The sequence below is a fragment of the Hypanus sabinus genome, chromosome 11 (genome assembly GCF_030144855.1).
Source record: "Hypanus sabinus isolate sHypSab1 chromosome 11, sHypSab1.hap1, whole genome shotgun sequence".
Lineage (NCBI taxonomy): Eukaryota > Metazoa > Chordata > Chondrichthyes > Myliobatiformes > Dasyatidae > Hypanus > Hypanus sabinus.
In genome coordinates, this window is record NC_082716.1 from 109,057,264 (window position 1) to 109,073,968 (window position 16,705).

Sequence of the window (16,705 nt, forward strand, 5' to 3'; positions counted from 1 at the left end):
TGGTTGTCAATAAAGCTGTCCACCATCGCCTCCTTGAAGGCATTTAAGGATGTCTCGTCAGTGACTCTTAAGGTCCCAGAAGATGAATACAAATATAATGGCGAAGAACACACGCAAATTGCCGGAGGGTCTCAGCAAGCCAGGTACCATCTGTGGAGAGGACTAAGCAGCCGATGTTTCAGACTCATTGGGGTCCGATGAAGAGTCTTGGTCCAAATTGTCAACTGTTATTCCCCTCTGTAGATGCTGGGTTCCCCCATCACCCTGTGTGTTGCTCAAGGTTTTCACCATCTGTGGAATCTCTTGTGTTTACACAAGGAATGGTGCCCTTGATAGACTGGGGTGCCCCTTCCCATTTTACCCCAGGCGGATAGTCTTTTACAGTTTAAATTTAGTTATTTCTTTCTATTCAGCCAAAAAAATTCACCCTAAAGGAGCTCAGACATTCAAAGTGCTTTTATTATAAAGCTATGTAGGCTGTATACAACCCTGAGGTTCATCTTGCCCACAGACAGTCAGGAAATAAGGAAAACAGTGGAACTAATTAAACGAAAAACATCAATTTCCCCCCCCCCATCACGCGCAGAAAAAAACAAATCACGCAAACGACAACCAAAAAAAGCGAAAGACAGAATATAAAACACAGAATTGAAAGAGTCCAGACATTTTCAGTTTAGTTCATTGTTAATTAACTGCAGACTGCTCTGATTCAAAATCGCCCAAAATAGCAATAAATAAAAAGGAGCAACCAGAAACACATCAGAACATGAACTGTAGAGAAGCAAAGATCTGCAGATGCTGGAAATCCAAGCAACGCACACAAAATGCTGGAGGAACTCAGCAGGTCAGACAGTGTCTATGGTCAGAGTAACACACACAAAATGCCGGAGGAACTCAGCAGGTCAGACAGTGTCTATGGTCAGAGTAACACACACAAAATGCTGGATGAACTCAGCAGGTCAGACAGTGTCTATGGACAGAGTAACACACACAAAATGCTGGAGGAACTCAGCAGGTCAGACAGTGTCTATGGACAGAGTAACACACACAAAATGCTGGAGGAACTCAGCAGGCCAGGCAGCACCTATGGAAAAGAGTACTGTCGACATTTTGGGCTGGGACCCTTCAGCAGGACAGTCGACTGTACTCTTTTCCATAGATGCGGCCTGGCCTGCTGAGTTCCTCCAGCATTTTGTGTGTGTTACTCTGTCCATAGACACTGTTTGACCTGCTGAGTTCCTCCAGCATTTTGTGTGTGTTGCATGAACTACAGAGTCCAATCTTGGTCAATATTTCCAGTCTGAAGTACTTCTATGTGGTTTTGTTTAAGATGGGTGCCCTACCTGTAAGTTGACAAACTTCAAAAATGAAAACTTTTTTTCTTTTCTGCAGCCACGTCAGAGTGGATTCAGTTTTTCAAAGATGCCGGGATTCCAGCAGGACCAGCTGTCAACTATGCTGTCAGCTTTGTGGATAACAGGTAGGCCTGTTATTCTACAAGTTTGTAGCCTTCACTAGTTTGAAAGTAACTTCCCTGTATAGTGAAGAATTTCTCTTATGTACTGTAAACCTAGAATGGTCAAACCTGGTGCTTCTATCCATGATGTGAACATTTCAGATTCAGGTTTTTTTTTATCACATGTACTTGAAAGATACAGTCGGCCCTCCTTATCCGTGGATTCCGTATGCGCGGATTCAACCAACCGCGGGTCGGGAAAACCCAGAAGTTCTTTCCAGCACTCGTTGCTTGAGCATGTACAGACTACTTTTTCTTGTCATTATTCCCTAAACAATACAGTATAACAACTATCTACATAGCTTTTACATTGTATTAGGTATTATAAGTAATCTAGAAATGACTTAAACGTACAGGCAGTTCCAAGGTTATGAATGAGTTCTGTTCTTGAGTCCGTCTTTAAGTCGATTTGAAGTCGGAACAGGTACATCCAGAATTATTTAGTGTCAGTTAGTCAAACGTTTTTCTTAGTATATAGTACATATTTTACCTTTCTATGCATATAAAACACTTAAGAAACATACATATTTCAATAATTTAACCACTGCGTTGCTTAGTAATAATTGTAGCTTTCATCGGGGCAGGGCCTTTCACATTCTCCATTAAAATTGTTCCAATCGTTGACCGAATGTAGCCTAACATTTTTCCAATGACCGATGGCGTTTCACCTCTTTCCGATTACTTTATTACCTTCATCTTATTTTCAATCGTGATGGGATTATTTTCGTGAACAGAAACACTGCGATTCAGAGCTGCACCGCCAGGTCCTAATGTCCACCGCACGAAGACATGTTAAATAAAGTCCGGGGTTCCACTGGATCCTAAGGACTACCGCACTGATACATGTTAAATAAGGGACTTGAGCATCCGCGAATTTTGGTATCTGCGGTGGGTCCTGGAACCAATCCCCCGCAGATAAGGAGGGCTGACTGTACAGTGTGTTACGTATTCAGGCAACAATAAATATATGAGTTCGGCAAGGGTTTCTTATAACAAACAACACGTTTACTAAACACAGAAAACAAACCCCCCCAAAAGTAAACAAACACTACCGTAACCGGCAACAGCTGCTGAGCGGCTGTTCAAACAGTTCGTAAAGTGATATTCCAAAACAGTTCTTTAAAGTGGTATTGCCAAAAGTTCGATATGCTCACAGTCCATTTAAAAGGAGAGACTTTACAGGACGATTTGAATTCTCTTTCACGTCGCTTGCTTCGATCCCCGACGTCGAACTTCCCATGAAGAATTCACGAAACAGAACGGCTTAAAGGCACTGACCTTTCCTTCTCCACTACCTTCAATCCTTTCTAGGTAAACCTAGGGATTAACACGAAGATAGTCAACGAAATCCTTCCAAATAAGGATCAAACAAAGGTCGCCCCCGTTTCACCGTAGAAAGCGATTCTCCTCGATCTTTAACTTCCAACTTCGAATCTTCACTCTCCTCTAATTTCCAACTAACAGAATCATAAAGAACCTGCTGGCAATGACCTTTTAAACTTTAGCGTTAAATAAAAACTTCATCCTTCAGCTAAACTGCGTCATCACTTCAAACACGCAGTGGCATGAAGTCAACCTGGCAAATCCAGCCACGAACTGCCCCTCCTCACAGGGTGGGGTCTACCTTTTATAACCTGTAAAAAAAACCCGTCACATGATCTCTACTGGCGGGAAAATGACGTCATTCCACCATCACAAGACCATCACCTCAAGTCCAGTACAGCTTCAACCCCAGTCACATGACAAGGGCTCCACTGTCATGTGTCACGAGTACGTAACAAGTGAAATGTTTATTGGTGTTAACACGCCAATGTGCTGGGGGTACCCATCTTAATACCAAGTGTTGCCATCTACTCCAGTGCCAATGTAGCATGCCCACAATGCTCTGCAGAGCAACACAGAATGCAACAAGCAATAAAACAACAGCAAAACAGACTCCGTTCCTCCCTCTGGCCCACCCAGACATACACACAGTCCACCAACCCCATCTCTGGCGTCCATATTTGCAAATGTTGGGGCAGATACAGTGTTCCGGCCATCAGGCCCTGATGTCTGGGCTTTGGTCTTCAGCATCAACACCAGGACTCATTTGGGAGTTTGATGTAGATTAAGGGAGAATTAACAGACATTTAAGCAAAGTTTGGGTAAGTACATGGATGGGAGTGGTATATAGAGAGCTATGCTGCAGGTGCAGTTTGATGAGACTAGGTAGATTAACAGATCAGCATGGACAAGATGGGCTGAAGGGCCTGCTTCTGTACTGTAGCACAATAACTCCTCTGTTAGAAAAACTATGTGACGGTGGAGGAACTCAGCAGGTCAGGCAGCATCTATGATCCATGGAGGGGAATAAACAGTCGACTTTTCGTGCCGAGACCCTTCTTCAGGGCTGACAAGGAAGGGGGAAGACAGCAGAATAAAAAGGTGGGAAGGGGGCTAGCTGGAAGGTTATTAGTGAACTTAGTTGAGTAGGAAAGATAAAGGAATCTGATAGGAGAGACGGGTCTCCCATGGGAGAAAAGAAGGGAGGAGGAAATCCAGAGGGGCTGATGGTCAGGTGAGAAGAGGTAAGAGGCCAGAGTAGAGAGCAGAAGAAGAGGGAAGGGGAAAATAACTTTTTTTAACTGGAAGGAGAAATCAATATCCATACCATCAGATTGGAGGCTACCCAAACAGAAGAAGAAGGTTTTGCTCCTCCACCCTGAGGCTTTGAAGCGATGTGTCAGGACAGGAATGGGCATTGGAATTAAAATGTTTAGCTACCGTGGTTTTTGGTTTGCCCTGGCAGTGCAGTGCTAAATCATGGTAACGTCCTCAATGCATTTTTCTATGCAGCCAGTCACTGATCTTGCATATTCATCAATGTTGACGTGGTGATATAGGTAGTCATCTCCCTAAGTGTGCTCCAGTCCATGCTGTTGAAGCAGTCCTGGGTGGCTTCTGATTTCCCTCTGAACTGGTTTGACTCGTCTAACCAGTGGCCTACGTGCAGGGATCAGCAAAATGGATATGTGGTCTGAATACCTGAGGTGGGAGCGGGGATCAGATTTGTAGGCTCTTTGAGCTTTGGTGTAAAGCAGGTCTAATATATCCTCTCCTCTGGTTGTGAAGTTGACATACTGGTAGAACTTTTGGCAGTTTTTAAGCTGGTGTGATTGAAGTCACCAGCAGCAATGACCAGGATACAGATTGCACTCAGAGCTCGTGTAGCGCTTCCCCAGCAGCAGCACAGCAGGTGTGGAGTGGGGAGCGTAAACACCAATAATCACAGTGGCAGTGAATTCCCTCAGTACGCAGAAGGGGTTGCACTTCACCCTTTAAAAACCTTATCTGCGGTGAGCAATGGGCCATTACCACCAAGACCAGTTCTTACTGACGTAAACACACAGACCACCTCCGCGGTTCTTTCCAGAGTCGCAGCATATCTGTCCACCTGAAGGCAGGTTAGGCCCTCGAACTGGATGCCTGAGTCGGGAGTGGTATCCTGGAGCCACATTTCGGTCAGGAGAAGCAATCCAATCCCTCATTAATTTTCCCTGTAATATTATTCTTCCTTATAAGCAACAAACCTTTGGAATATGGGAGGAAACCAGAGCACCTGGAGGAAACCCACATAGTTACAGAGGGAATGTGCAAACTCCACGTAGGCCAAACTGGAAGTCAGGATGTCTCCAGGTGTTACAAGCCAGCAATAGAGGAATGGGGAATATGTTTTTACAAAAGTGAATATAAATAGCAGCAGGAGAAAGCAAAACTAGTATCTAAGAACTATTAACTATAAGAACTATAAGTCCACAATTCAAAAACAGTGAGCCTTCATAATATGCCCTTCGAGGCAACTTTATTTGGTGTTAGAACAGAGCCTCAAAGACCATATTGTCAACTCCTGTTCCAGAATAACACAGATATAGTACTGGAGGAACTCGGTAGGTCTGGCAGCGTCTATGGGAATAAATAAACGATCAATGTTTTGGGCTGAGACCTTTCTTCGGGACTGGAAAGGAAGGCGGAAGGCGGCAGAATAAAAAGGTGGTGGGGAGGGGTGGGAAGGACGACCCAAAAGGTGATGGGTGAAGCCAGAAGGGTGGGAAAGGTCAAGGGCCGACAAAGAAGGAATCTGATAGGAGAGGACGGTGGATGATAGGAAAAAGGGAAGTAGGAGGGTCACCAGAGGAGATGATAGGTAGGTGAGGAGAAGGGGTAAGAGGCCAGAGTAGACATTGGAGGTAGTGGTAGGGTAAAAACAATTTACTGGAAGAAGAAATCAATGTTCATGCCATTAGGTTGGTTAACTAGGCAGAATATGAGGTGTTGCTCCACTGCCCTGAGTGGCCTCATCATGGCAAAAGAGGAGGCTGTGGACTGACGAATGGGGATGGGAATTAAAATGATTGGCCACCAGGAAATTCTGCTTATGGTGGATGGAGCAGAGCTGCTTTATGAAGTGATCCCCTAATTTATATCAGGTCTTACCAATGTAGAGGCTGCCGCATCAGGAGCACCAGATATGATAGATATCTCCAACAGATTTACAAATGAAGTGTTGTCTCACATTTAAGGAATGTTTGGAGTCCCGAATGGGGCTGAGGGAGGAGGTGAATGGGCAGGTATAGCATTTCTGTCCTTAGTGGTGATACGTGCCGGGGAAGATCAGTGGGGAGGGATGAATGGGGAATGAAATCACCGAGGGAACGATCCCTGTGGAAAGCAGAGAGTGGAGGGGAGGTAAAGGTGTGTTTGGTGGTAGGATCCTGTTCAGATGATAGAGGTTGCAGAAGATGATATGGTGGATACAGAGACTCATGGCTGGTAGGTGACAAGAGGAACTCTGTCCCTTTTAAGGCAGCAGGAAGGTGGGTGAGTTTGAATATCCAGGAAATGGAGAAGATGTGTTTGAGGGCAGCATTAATGGTGATGAAGGGAAACCCTGTTCTTTGAAGAAGGAGAACATCTCTGATGCTCTGGAAAGGGAGGCCTCATCCTTGGAACAAATGTAGGAACTGAGAAAAGGGAATGGGATTTTTTTTTACAGGAGACAGGGTGGGGAGACTTGTTGTCAAGGTAGCCATGGGTGTTGGTAGGTTTATAAAAGATGTCTGCAGACAGTCTGTCTCCAGAGATGGAAACAGAGAGAGATAAAGAAAGGGGAGAGAGGTGTCAGTGAATTTAAGGGCAGAGTGGAATTTGGAGACAAGGTTGATGTAATTGATGAGCTCAGCATGGGTGCATGAAGCAGCACCAGTGCAGTCATCAGTGTAGTGGAAAAAGATTTGGGGAGCAGTACCAGGGAAGGCTTGGAACATGGACTGGTCTATGTTGCCATGGCTACACCTTGAGTCTGGAGAAAGTATGAGGAGCCAAAGGAGAAATTCTTGAGGGTGAGAATCAGTTCTGCCAGACAGAGGAAGGTGGTGGTGGAAGGGAACTGGTTGGATCTTTTGTTGAGAAAAACGTGGAGAGCTTTAAGGCCTTCTTGATGGGGGATAGAAGTGCATAGGGTCTGGACATCTATGGTGAAATTGAAGTAGTCAGGGAATTGAAGGTTGTTGAGATTGTGAGGTGTTCCGGATGTAGTTGTGAAGGGACTGAGTATGAGGGCACTTTATCTAAATGCCCGTCGTATTAGAAACAAGGTTAGTGAACTTGTGGCACAGATCAGCACCAAGGCATATGATTTAGTGGCCATTACAGAAACCTGGTTGCAAGGTGGAGATGACTGGGAATTAAATATCCAAGGGTATCAGGTGATACGAAAAGGTAGGCAGGAAGGTGAGGTGGTGCTCTTGATTAGGGATGAGATCAGGGCGATTGTGAGAGATGATATAAGATCTACGGAGCAGAATGTTGAGTCCATCTGAATAGAGATTTAAGAGTAGCAAAGGGAAAAAAATCACTGGTGGGTGTTGTCTATAGGCCACCTAATAAAAATATTGCAGTGGCAGAGGCGATTAACCAAGAAATAACTGAGGCTTGTAAGAACGGGCCGGCAGTTGTCATGGTGGATTTTAACTTCCACATAGATTGGGTGAATCAGGTTGGTCAAAGAAGTCTTGAGGAGGACTTCATAGAATGCATCTGTGATGGCTTTCTTGAGCAGCATGTTAGTGAACCTACAAGGGAAAATACTATCTTAGATCTAGTCCCGTGCAATGAGACAGGTAAGATTAATGATCTTGTAGTCAGGGATCCTCTTAGAAAGAGTGATCACAGTACGATTGAATTTTGCATTCAGATGGAGGATGAAATAGTCGGATCTAAAACTAGTGTATTATGCTTGAACAAGGGAGACTACAACAGTATGAGGATGGAGTTGGCTAATGTGGATTGGGAGCATGGGCTATTTGGTAGGACAGTTGAGGAACAGTGGAATACTTTCAAAGAGATTTTTCACAGTGCTCAGCAAAAGTATATTCCAGTCAAAAGTAAGGACAGTAAGTGTAGGGAGAGCCAGCCTTGGATAACTAAGGAAATAAAAAATATAGTATTGTAGCAGTGTGCTATATGCAGCGCTAAAATTATGACACAGAGTCGGTAACTGCAGTCGAAGGAAAAAACTTTATTCGAAATCCTCAGCCTCACTTTTAAGCCTCCCTCAATCTGCCCCCTGTGGCGCAGAGGCTCCAAAGCTCTGTGCTCGCAAACCCCCGTAGGCTATCTAATTGTGAGCCGGTTCGGATGTGCCAGGAAATGGGTCGCCACATAACCCCCCCCCCCCAGAACCGGTGATACACCCCCCAATGTCCACAGTCTGGGCCGGAACCTGCTTGGGAGGTCGGCCTCTGCGCCGAGGTGCCGGGAACTCGGCCGGTTTGAGGCGGTCCACCGTGAAAACCTCCTCTTTCCCCCCAACGTCCAGCAAGAACGTGGAATTGGGCTTCGGTTTGCTGGAACCATAGGTTCGGTCGCTGTGTCCAGAAACCCGGCAGTTTCAACAAAACCGCATGAACAGAGGCGGCGTCGGTCATTTCTGGTCCAAAAATCGTTTGGACCGTCGGGGTCACCAATTGTAGCGGTGTGCTACATGCAGTGCTAAAATTATGACACGGTGTTGGTAACTGCAGTCAAAGGAAAAAACTTTATTCGAAATCCTCAGCCTCACTTTTAAGCCTCCCTCAACCTGCCCCCCCCCCCCCCCCGTTGGCGCAGAGGCTCCAAAGCTCTGTGCTCGCAAACCCCCGAAGGCTATCTAATTGTGAGCCGGTTCGGATGTGCCAGGAAATGGTCGCCACAGTATCAAATTAAAAGCTCGTGTGCAAAGTTGCAAAGAATAGTGGGAGACTGGGGGATTGGGAAAACTTTAAAAAGCAACAGAGTAAACAAGAAATAAGGAAAGGGAAGATAGAGTATGAAAATAAATTAGCGTAAAATATAAAAACTGGTAGCAAAAGTTTTTATAAATATATACAGCGGAAGAGGGTGGCTAAAGTCAAAGTAGGTCTGTTGGAAGATGAGAAGGGGAAATTGATATTGGGTGATAAGGAAATGGCTGAGGCATTGAACGACTATTTTGTGTCAGTCTTCACGGTGAAGGACATGTCTAATATGCCAAAGAAGGATGTTATGGACGAAATGGGAGGTAAGGACCTTGATAAAATCACTATCTCTAAAGAGATAGTGATGAGCAAAATAGAGGGCCTGAAGGTAGATAAGTCCCCTGGTCTTGATGGGATGCATCCCAGGGTGCAGAGGGAATTGGCGGAGGTTATAGTAGATGCATTGGTAATCATTTATCAAAACTCTAGACTCTGGGCAGGTCCTGGCGGAATGAAAGACAGCAAATGTCACGCCACTTTTTAAAAAAGGATGTAGGCAAAAGACGGGCAACTATAAGTCAGGAAAATGCTTGAAGCTGTCATTAAGGAAGAAATAACGAAACATTTAGAAAGGAGTGGTTCCATTAGACAGAAGCAGCATGGCTTCAGAAAGGGCAGGCACTGTTTGACAAAGTTACTGGAGTTCTTGGAGGACAATGAGTGCAGTGGATAGAGGGGAACGGGTGGATGTCATGTACTTGTATTTCCAGAAGGCATTCAATAAGGTGCCGCGCAGGAGACCTATAAATAAGATATAGGTGTATGGAGTCGGAGAAAGTGTATTGGCATGGATAGTGGATTGGTTAACCAGCAGAAGGCAGAGAGTTGGTATAAATGGGTGTTTCTCTGGTTGGCAGTCAGTGGTGAGTGTGGTGCCGCAGGGGTCGGTGCTGGCCCCACAGCTCTTTACCATTTACATTGATGATTTGGAAGAGGGGACTGAGTATAGAATAGCAAAATTTGCTGATGACACTACACTGAGTGGAAAAGCAAATTGTACAGAGGATGTGGAGAGTCTACAGAGGGATATAGATAGGTTAAATGAGTGGGCCAAGGTCTGGCAGTTGGAATATAATGTTGATAAATGCAAGATCATCCACTTTGGAAGGAATAATAGAAGAGCAGATTATTATTTAAATGGTGAAAGATTGCAGCATGCTGTTGTGCAGAGGGACTTGAGAGTGCTTGTTCATGAAACGCGAAGTGTTGGCTTACAGGTACAACAGGTTATTAAGAAGGCAAGCAGAATGTTGGCCTTCCTTGATAGAGGGATTGAATTCAAGAGCAGGGAGACCATGCTGCAACTATACAGGGTACTGGTGAGGCCGCACCCGGAGTATTGTGTGCAGTTCTAGTCTCCATTCTTGAGGAAGGCTATACTAGCTTTGGAGGCAATGTAGAGGAGGTTCACCAGGTTGATTCCAGGGATGAAGGGGTTAACCTATGAGGAGAGATTGCGTCGCCTGGGGCTATACTCTCTGGAGTTCAGAAGAATGAGAGGGGATCTTATTAGAAACATACAAAATTTTGAAAGGGGTATATAAGATAGAATTAGGAAAGTTGTTTCCATTGGTAGGTGAGAGTAGAACTAGGGGACATTGCCTCACAATTCAGGGGAGAAGATTTAGGATGGAGATGAGGAGAAACTATTTTTCCCAGAGAGTGGTGAATCTGTGGGATTCTCTGCCCAGGGAAGCAGTTGAGGCTTCTTCACTCGATATATTTAAGAAACAGATAGGTTTTTACATAGTAGGGGAATTAAGGGTTATGGGGAAAAGGCAGGTAGATGGAGCTGAGTTTACGGACAGATCAATCATGATCTTATTGAATGGTGGGGCAGGCTCGATGGGCTGGATGGCTTACTCCTATTCCTATTTCTTATGTTCTTATGAAAGAAGAGGGATAGAATGGAGTCGAGGTATGAAAACACAAGTGGGGCAGGAGCAGGAGGAAACAATGGGTCTACCCGGACAGTCAGATCTGTGGATATTGGGTGGGAGGTAGAAGTGAGCAGTGTGGGCTAAGTGAAGTTGATGAACGTCTTCCAGAGTGGGTGAGGTTAGTAATGGTGTTTGAAACAGGTTACTGATCATCTCGAGTGGAGTCCTTTTCAATTGGGAGGTTAGAGGAGGTATCTGAAAATTGTCGCCTGGCCTCAGTAAGGTAGTAGTCAATCTGCCACACTGCAACAGTGCCCATTTGTCTGTAGGTTTGATGGTAAGTTTGGGTTTGGGATCGAGAGAGTGAAGGTCCGTGCATTCAGAGCTCCTGTGCCTGTGCCTTTCGTTTTTGAGGTACTCCGTCGGTCAGGATCACATGTGAAGGCCAGGAGCTGGGCTTGGTTGCCAAAGGCTATTTGAAACGTATGCCATTCGAAGCATTTAATAGTTACTGGGAGCTTATCTCCACCTCCTCTCCTAGCTATGACAACCTTAAGAAACCTTTAGTTCTTAATATTTGTCTAATTTAATCTGGTGCAATTTAGTACAGGTTCTCCTCTCCAGAGAAAAAGAGATGTGATAGTCCACCAGCGTTTTGTGTGTGATAGAAGTGTGTGATTTACAATAGGCAGGATGTTGGGATTTCATAATGCAAGACCAGGGAACTAGACCTAAGGATAAGTGCAAAGTGTGTTATGAGGGATTTTTAAAAATTCAGATACAGTTTGTGGTACAGCAGCTCACTTTGACCTAATACAGTGGCCACTGACTGTACATTCGTGGTCTTCTGCTGTTTTAGCCCATCTACTTCAAGGTTCGACCTGCTATTTGTTCAGGGATGTTCTTTGGCACACCACTGTCGTTAACACATGGTTGAGTTACCATCACCTTGCTGTCAGCTTGAACCAGCCTGCCCATTCTCCTCCGACCTCTCTCATTAACAGAACTGAACTGCCGCTCACTGGGTGTCTTCTGCTTCTCGCACCTATCTCTGTAAACTCTAGAAACTGTTGAGTGTGAAAATCCCAGGAGACTGGTTTTTGAAATACTCAAACACCCTGCTTGGCACCAACAGTCATTCCACAGTCAAAGTCACTTAAATCACATTTCTTTGCCATTCTGATGTTTGGTATGAACAACTGAACCTCTTGACCACGTCTGCATGCTTTTATGCATTGAATTGCTGCCACATGATTGGCTGATTAAATATTTGCATTAATGAGCTGGTGTACCTCTCAATGCTATTGAGTGTGTGCTTCAATGTTCTTATATTACCATCCAGTCAGGAGCATAAACTAATAAGAACAGCAAGTGAGACCTTGAACTTGAGGCAGTTTGTAGATAGCAGAGGTTAATAGTTTGTGACCATGCTGTGAATGGAATACTGTAGGCAGTGTTTCCACAGGGTTTTGTTGTTGTAGATCTTTGCTTTCGTAACATAAATAATACAGATGGAAATACAGATATCTTGATAAGTGAGTCCCTCTATTACACGATTTCTTGACCAGGCTTCCACTGAAACCTAGGGTTCTGTGAGTGGTGGTTAGGGGTTCCGTGAGAGATTGTGATTTTTAAAAAATAATAATTGTTTTGAACTTTGTGCAATGTGCGATGTTAGTCCTCGCAGTGGTGGGCAGTGACTGAGCGGCCCCAATAACAGAGGTCTCTCAGCTCAGAACGGCAGTGCGCAGTCAGGCCATGTTTATTTGGTTGAGTCTGTTCTCAGTTTTTGACGTAAGATAGGAGAATTTGATAATTTGTGAACACTGTACTGCTCAGAGGGGAGGACAGTAGGCTGATAATTGGTGAGCGGTGTATTGTGTGAGGGGAAGACAGGAGGATGATCATTTGTGAGCGGTGTATTACATAGAGGAGAGGACGGTAGGCTGATAATTGGTGAGCGGTGTATTGCGTGAGGGGAAGACAGGAGGATGATCATTTGTGAGCGGTGTATTACACAGAGGAGAAGACGGTAGGCTGATAATTGGTGAGCACTGTATTGCACGGAGGGAAGACAGCAGAATGATAACTGGTGAGTACAGTAGGCTGATGAGTGTGAAGTGCATTTTCCAAGCATTGAATGAACACGCCCAACTTGGGCTGTGACGTCAGCCTCTCCCTCCCGTATTACCTCCCCCATTTTCCCCTTGTGCTCTGCCGGCTGCCTGATGGGAGTGAGCAAACTCTGCTAGTATAGTAGAAAATCGGAGGAAGCTTTTCAATCTAAAGACGGTCTAGTGTTGTAATTTTTGAAGAGGAGGATTCTAGCACTAGGCCTACGGACAATTCTGATAAGGTTAATGATGAAGAATTACAATCTTCTGAGTCAATTCACTGCTCTAGTGAAACAACAGGCAGAAAAAAATGTCCACCTTTACAATGAAGGTTGCTTATCACTGGGTTTTACATGGACTGGTGATCCAAGTTGTCCTATTTCATCGTGTCTGGTCTGTGGCAAACAACTTGCAAATGTAGCAATGGCTCCAGCAAATTTGAAAAGACACTTAACTACAAATCGCAGCCATGTGACATATAAATGTGCTGATTATTTAAATAACTATTGGAATCTCTAAACAAACAGATTAAAACTTTTGAAAATAAAGTCACAGTTAGTAAAAGAGTTCAGGAAGCAAGTTATTTAGTAGCTTGAAGACTAGTTCACTCAAGAATGCTTAAAAATTGTATGAAAGCCTAGAAAAAGAGCACACCAATCTCCTGCTACAGACAGAAATGCAGTGGCTTAGAAGAGGAAGAGTTCTTAACAGGGTGTTTGAGCTGAAAGGTGAATTGCAGGAATACTTTCAAGAAAATAGGCCAGATTTTTCTAAGTGCTTTGAAGATGAAGAATGGCTGCAGAAACTAGCCTACTTAACGGACATTTGACATCATATGAACCAGTTGAGCAAGTCTCTGCAAGGCCCTGGAGAAAATATTTTCACTTTACTGAATCTTTGGAAACCTTGGAAGGTTTCCTCTGCTGCTTGAGCTTGAGGAAGGCTATCAGAAAGTCTTGAGTCTTATTGAAAACTATCCAGAAGAACTGCAGAACAAAATTGAACAGTATTTTTCCTCCCTTTCAACACAAGTGTATGACTAGGTGAGGAACCCTTTCTCTGAGAACTCGACTGAGAGGAGAGGAAGAACTCTGTGATCTGTACTCTGATCCTGCACTCAAGATGAGATCTTTCAAAAGTCATTGGACTCTGGCATGGTGTCAGAGGACTGGAAAATTGCAAATGTCACTCCACTCTTTAAGAAAGGAAGGCAGCAGAAAGGAAATTATAGAGCAGTTAGCCTGACCTCAGTGGTTGGGAAATTGTTGGAGTCAGTTGTTAAAGATGAGGTCATGCAGTAGTTGGTGACACAGGACAAGATAGTACAAAGTTGACATGGTTTCCTTCAGGGAAAATCCTGCCTGACGAACCTGTTGGAATTCTTTGAGGAGATTTCACATAGGATAGATAAAGGGGATGCAATGGATGTTGTATATTTGGACTTTCAGAAGGCATTTGACAAGGTGCCATACACGAGGCTGCTTACCAAGTTAAGAGCCCACGGTATTACAGGGAAGTTACTAACATGGTTAGAGCATCAGCTGATTGGTAGGATGCAGCAAGTGGGAGTAAAAGGATCATTTTCTGGTTGGCTGCCAGAAGTCTACCACAGGGGTCGTTGTTGGGACCATTTCTTTTTATGCTGTATATCAATGATTTAGATGATGGAATAGATGGCTTTGTTGCCAAGTTTGCAGATGATACAAAGATGGGTGGAGGGACAGGTAGTGTGGAGGAAAAAGGTAGGATGCAGAAGGACTTAGACAGATTAGGAGAACGGGCAAGAAAGTGGCAAAAGAAATACAATGTTGGAAAATGCATGGTCACGCACTTTGGTAATAGAAATAAATGTGCAGACTATTTTCTAAACGGGGAGAAAATCCAGGAATCTGAGATGCAGAGGGACTTGCGGGTCCTTGTGCAGAACACCCTGAAAGTTAACTTGCAGGTCGAGTGGGTGGTGAGGAAGGCAAGTGCCATGTTAGCATTCATTTCAAGAGGTCTAGAGTACAAGAGTAAGGATGTGATTCTGGGGCTTTATAAGGCACTGGTGAATATTAAGAACAATTTTGGCACTGGTGAATATTAAGAACAATTTTGGGCCCCTCATCTTAGAAAAGATGTGCTGGCATTAGGGAGGGTCCAGAGGAGATTCTCAAGGATGATTCCAGGAATGAAAGGGTTATCATACGAAGAAGGTTTGATGGCTCTGGGTCTGTACTCACTGGAATTCAGAAGGATGAGGGGGGATCTCATTGAAACCTTTTGAATGTTGAAAGGCCTAGACAGAGTAGATGTGGAAAGGATGTTTCCCATGGTGGGAGAGTCTAGGACAGGGGTCAGCAACCTTTACCACTGAAAGAGCCACTTGGACCCGTTTCCCACAGAAAAGAAAACACTGGGAGCCGCAAAACCCGTTTGACATTTAAAATGAAATAACACTGCATACAACGTTTTGTTTTGCCTTTATGCTATGTATAAACAAACTATAATGTGTTGCATTTATGAAATTGATGAACTCCTGCAGAGAAAACGAAATTACATTTCTGCATGCAACAAAAACATTTTGAACTCCGAAAAAAAGACGTTGGGTTGAAGGTTACTTTTAAGTAAAATACTCAACGTCTATTTGAGTCCTTCTTGTATTTATGAAAAACGCCAAACTTAAATTTGCCGCCAGCAGCAAACCAAAAATAACGTCAGCCAGCTGTCAACCTGAAAAATAAAAGGACTATTTCACTGAACAATGAAAACATATGAATATACGTAAAATAATAGGCAATTAAAATATTTATCATACTTGGTCAGGTTGACTCACACCTGACAATGCAGTCGTATTCAGTAGGGATGGATCAATGCTTAGGGGAGTGACCAGGAAGGATAATGTGTTTTTTTCCTCTCTGAACTCACAGAAGCGTTTCCCAAACGATGTTTGCATTGTGATGATTGCAGAATGTAAATACTCCGAATTTATCATGTCGTGACCTTGTTTGAACTCTCTCAAATTGGGGAAGTGAGACAATGTGCCTTTCTGTAAATCTCTGGCAAGCAGTGTCAACTTGCGCTCGAATGCTAAAACATCCTCCAACATGTGCAGGGCTGTACGTCCTTACCCCTGAAGAGCTGTGTTCAGCGTGTTCAGGTGCGCTGTCATGTCCACCATGAAGTGTAGCTTTTCCAGCCACTCTGGCTGTTCCAGCTCAGGAAAGGTGAGCCCTTTGCTGCCCAGGAAAGTTTTCACTTCTTCCAGACACGCGACAAAGCGTTTCAGCACCTCCCCTCTGGACAGCCAGCGATAAAAACACGTTGTAGCGGTGTGCTACACGCAGTCAGTAAACTGCAGTCAAAGATAGCTTTATTCGAACTAAACAGCCTTGCTTTTAAGCCTCCCTCAACCCGCCCCCCCATGGGCGCGGATGCTGCAAAAGACACGTACTCACAAACCCCCGTAGGCTATCTCCCTTAGCCTGAGCGCTGGCTAATTGTGAGCAGGTTCAGATGTGTCAGGAAATGGGTCGCCACAACGTCTTATTTAGATTGTACAAGATCACCATAATCTTCAAATTTAGAATTACATTTCAAAAACTAACAAACTAACATAAAATACATTTTAATTAAATACTGACCAATTATTTCCCAAAGCAACAGGGAGCCGCAGCACAGACGTAAAAGAGCCACAAGTGGCTCCGGAGCCGCGGATTGCCGACCCCCGGTCTAGGACAAGAGGGCACAGGCTCAGGATAGAGGCATCAAGAGCAAGCATAGAGATTGTTTCATTTCAGTTGAGGGTGAAATCTGTGTGTGCTTGTCTCAAGTTCAATCCAGAATTGAGAAATCATGTTTGCCTTATGAGTTTTAAAAATTTACGAAAGAGAAAGAAAG

At 44.3% G+C, this 16,705-nt stretch overlaps 1 protein-coding gene across 6 annotated transcripts in view; it reads left to right on the forward strand.

Moving 5' to 3' along the window:
• c11h19orf47 (chromosome 11 C19orf47 homolog) overlaps positions 1–16,705 on the forward strand; it is a 163,528-nt gene that overhangs the window by 12,435 nt on the left and 134,388 nt on the right. For all 6 annotated transcript variants that reach the window (XM_059985100.1, XM_059985098.1, XM_059985099.1 and 3 more), the window contains exon 2: positions 1,393–1,480. In XM_059985100.1, coding sequence (XP_059841083.1) covers positions 1,393–1,480 — 88 coding nt within the window. The remainder of the gene's footprint in view (positions 1–1,392; positions 1,481–16,705) is intronic.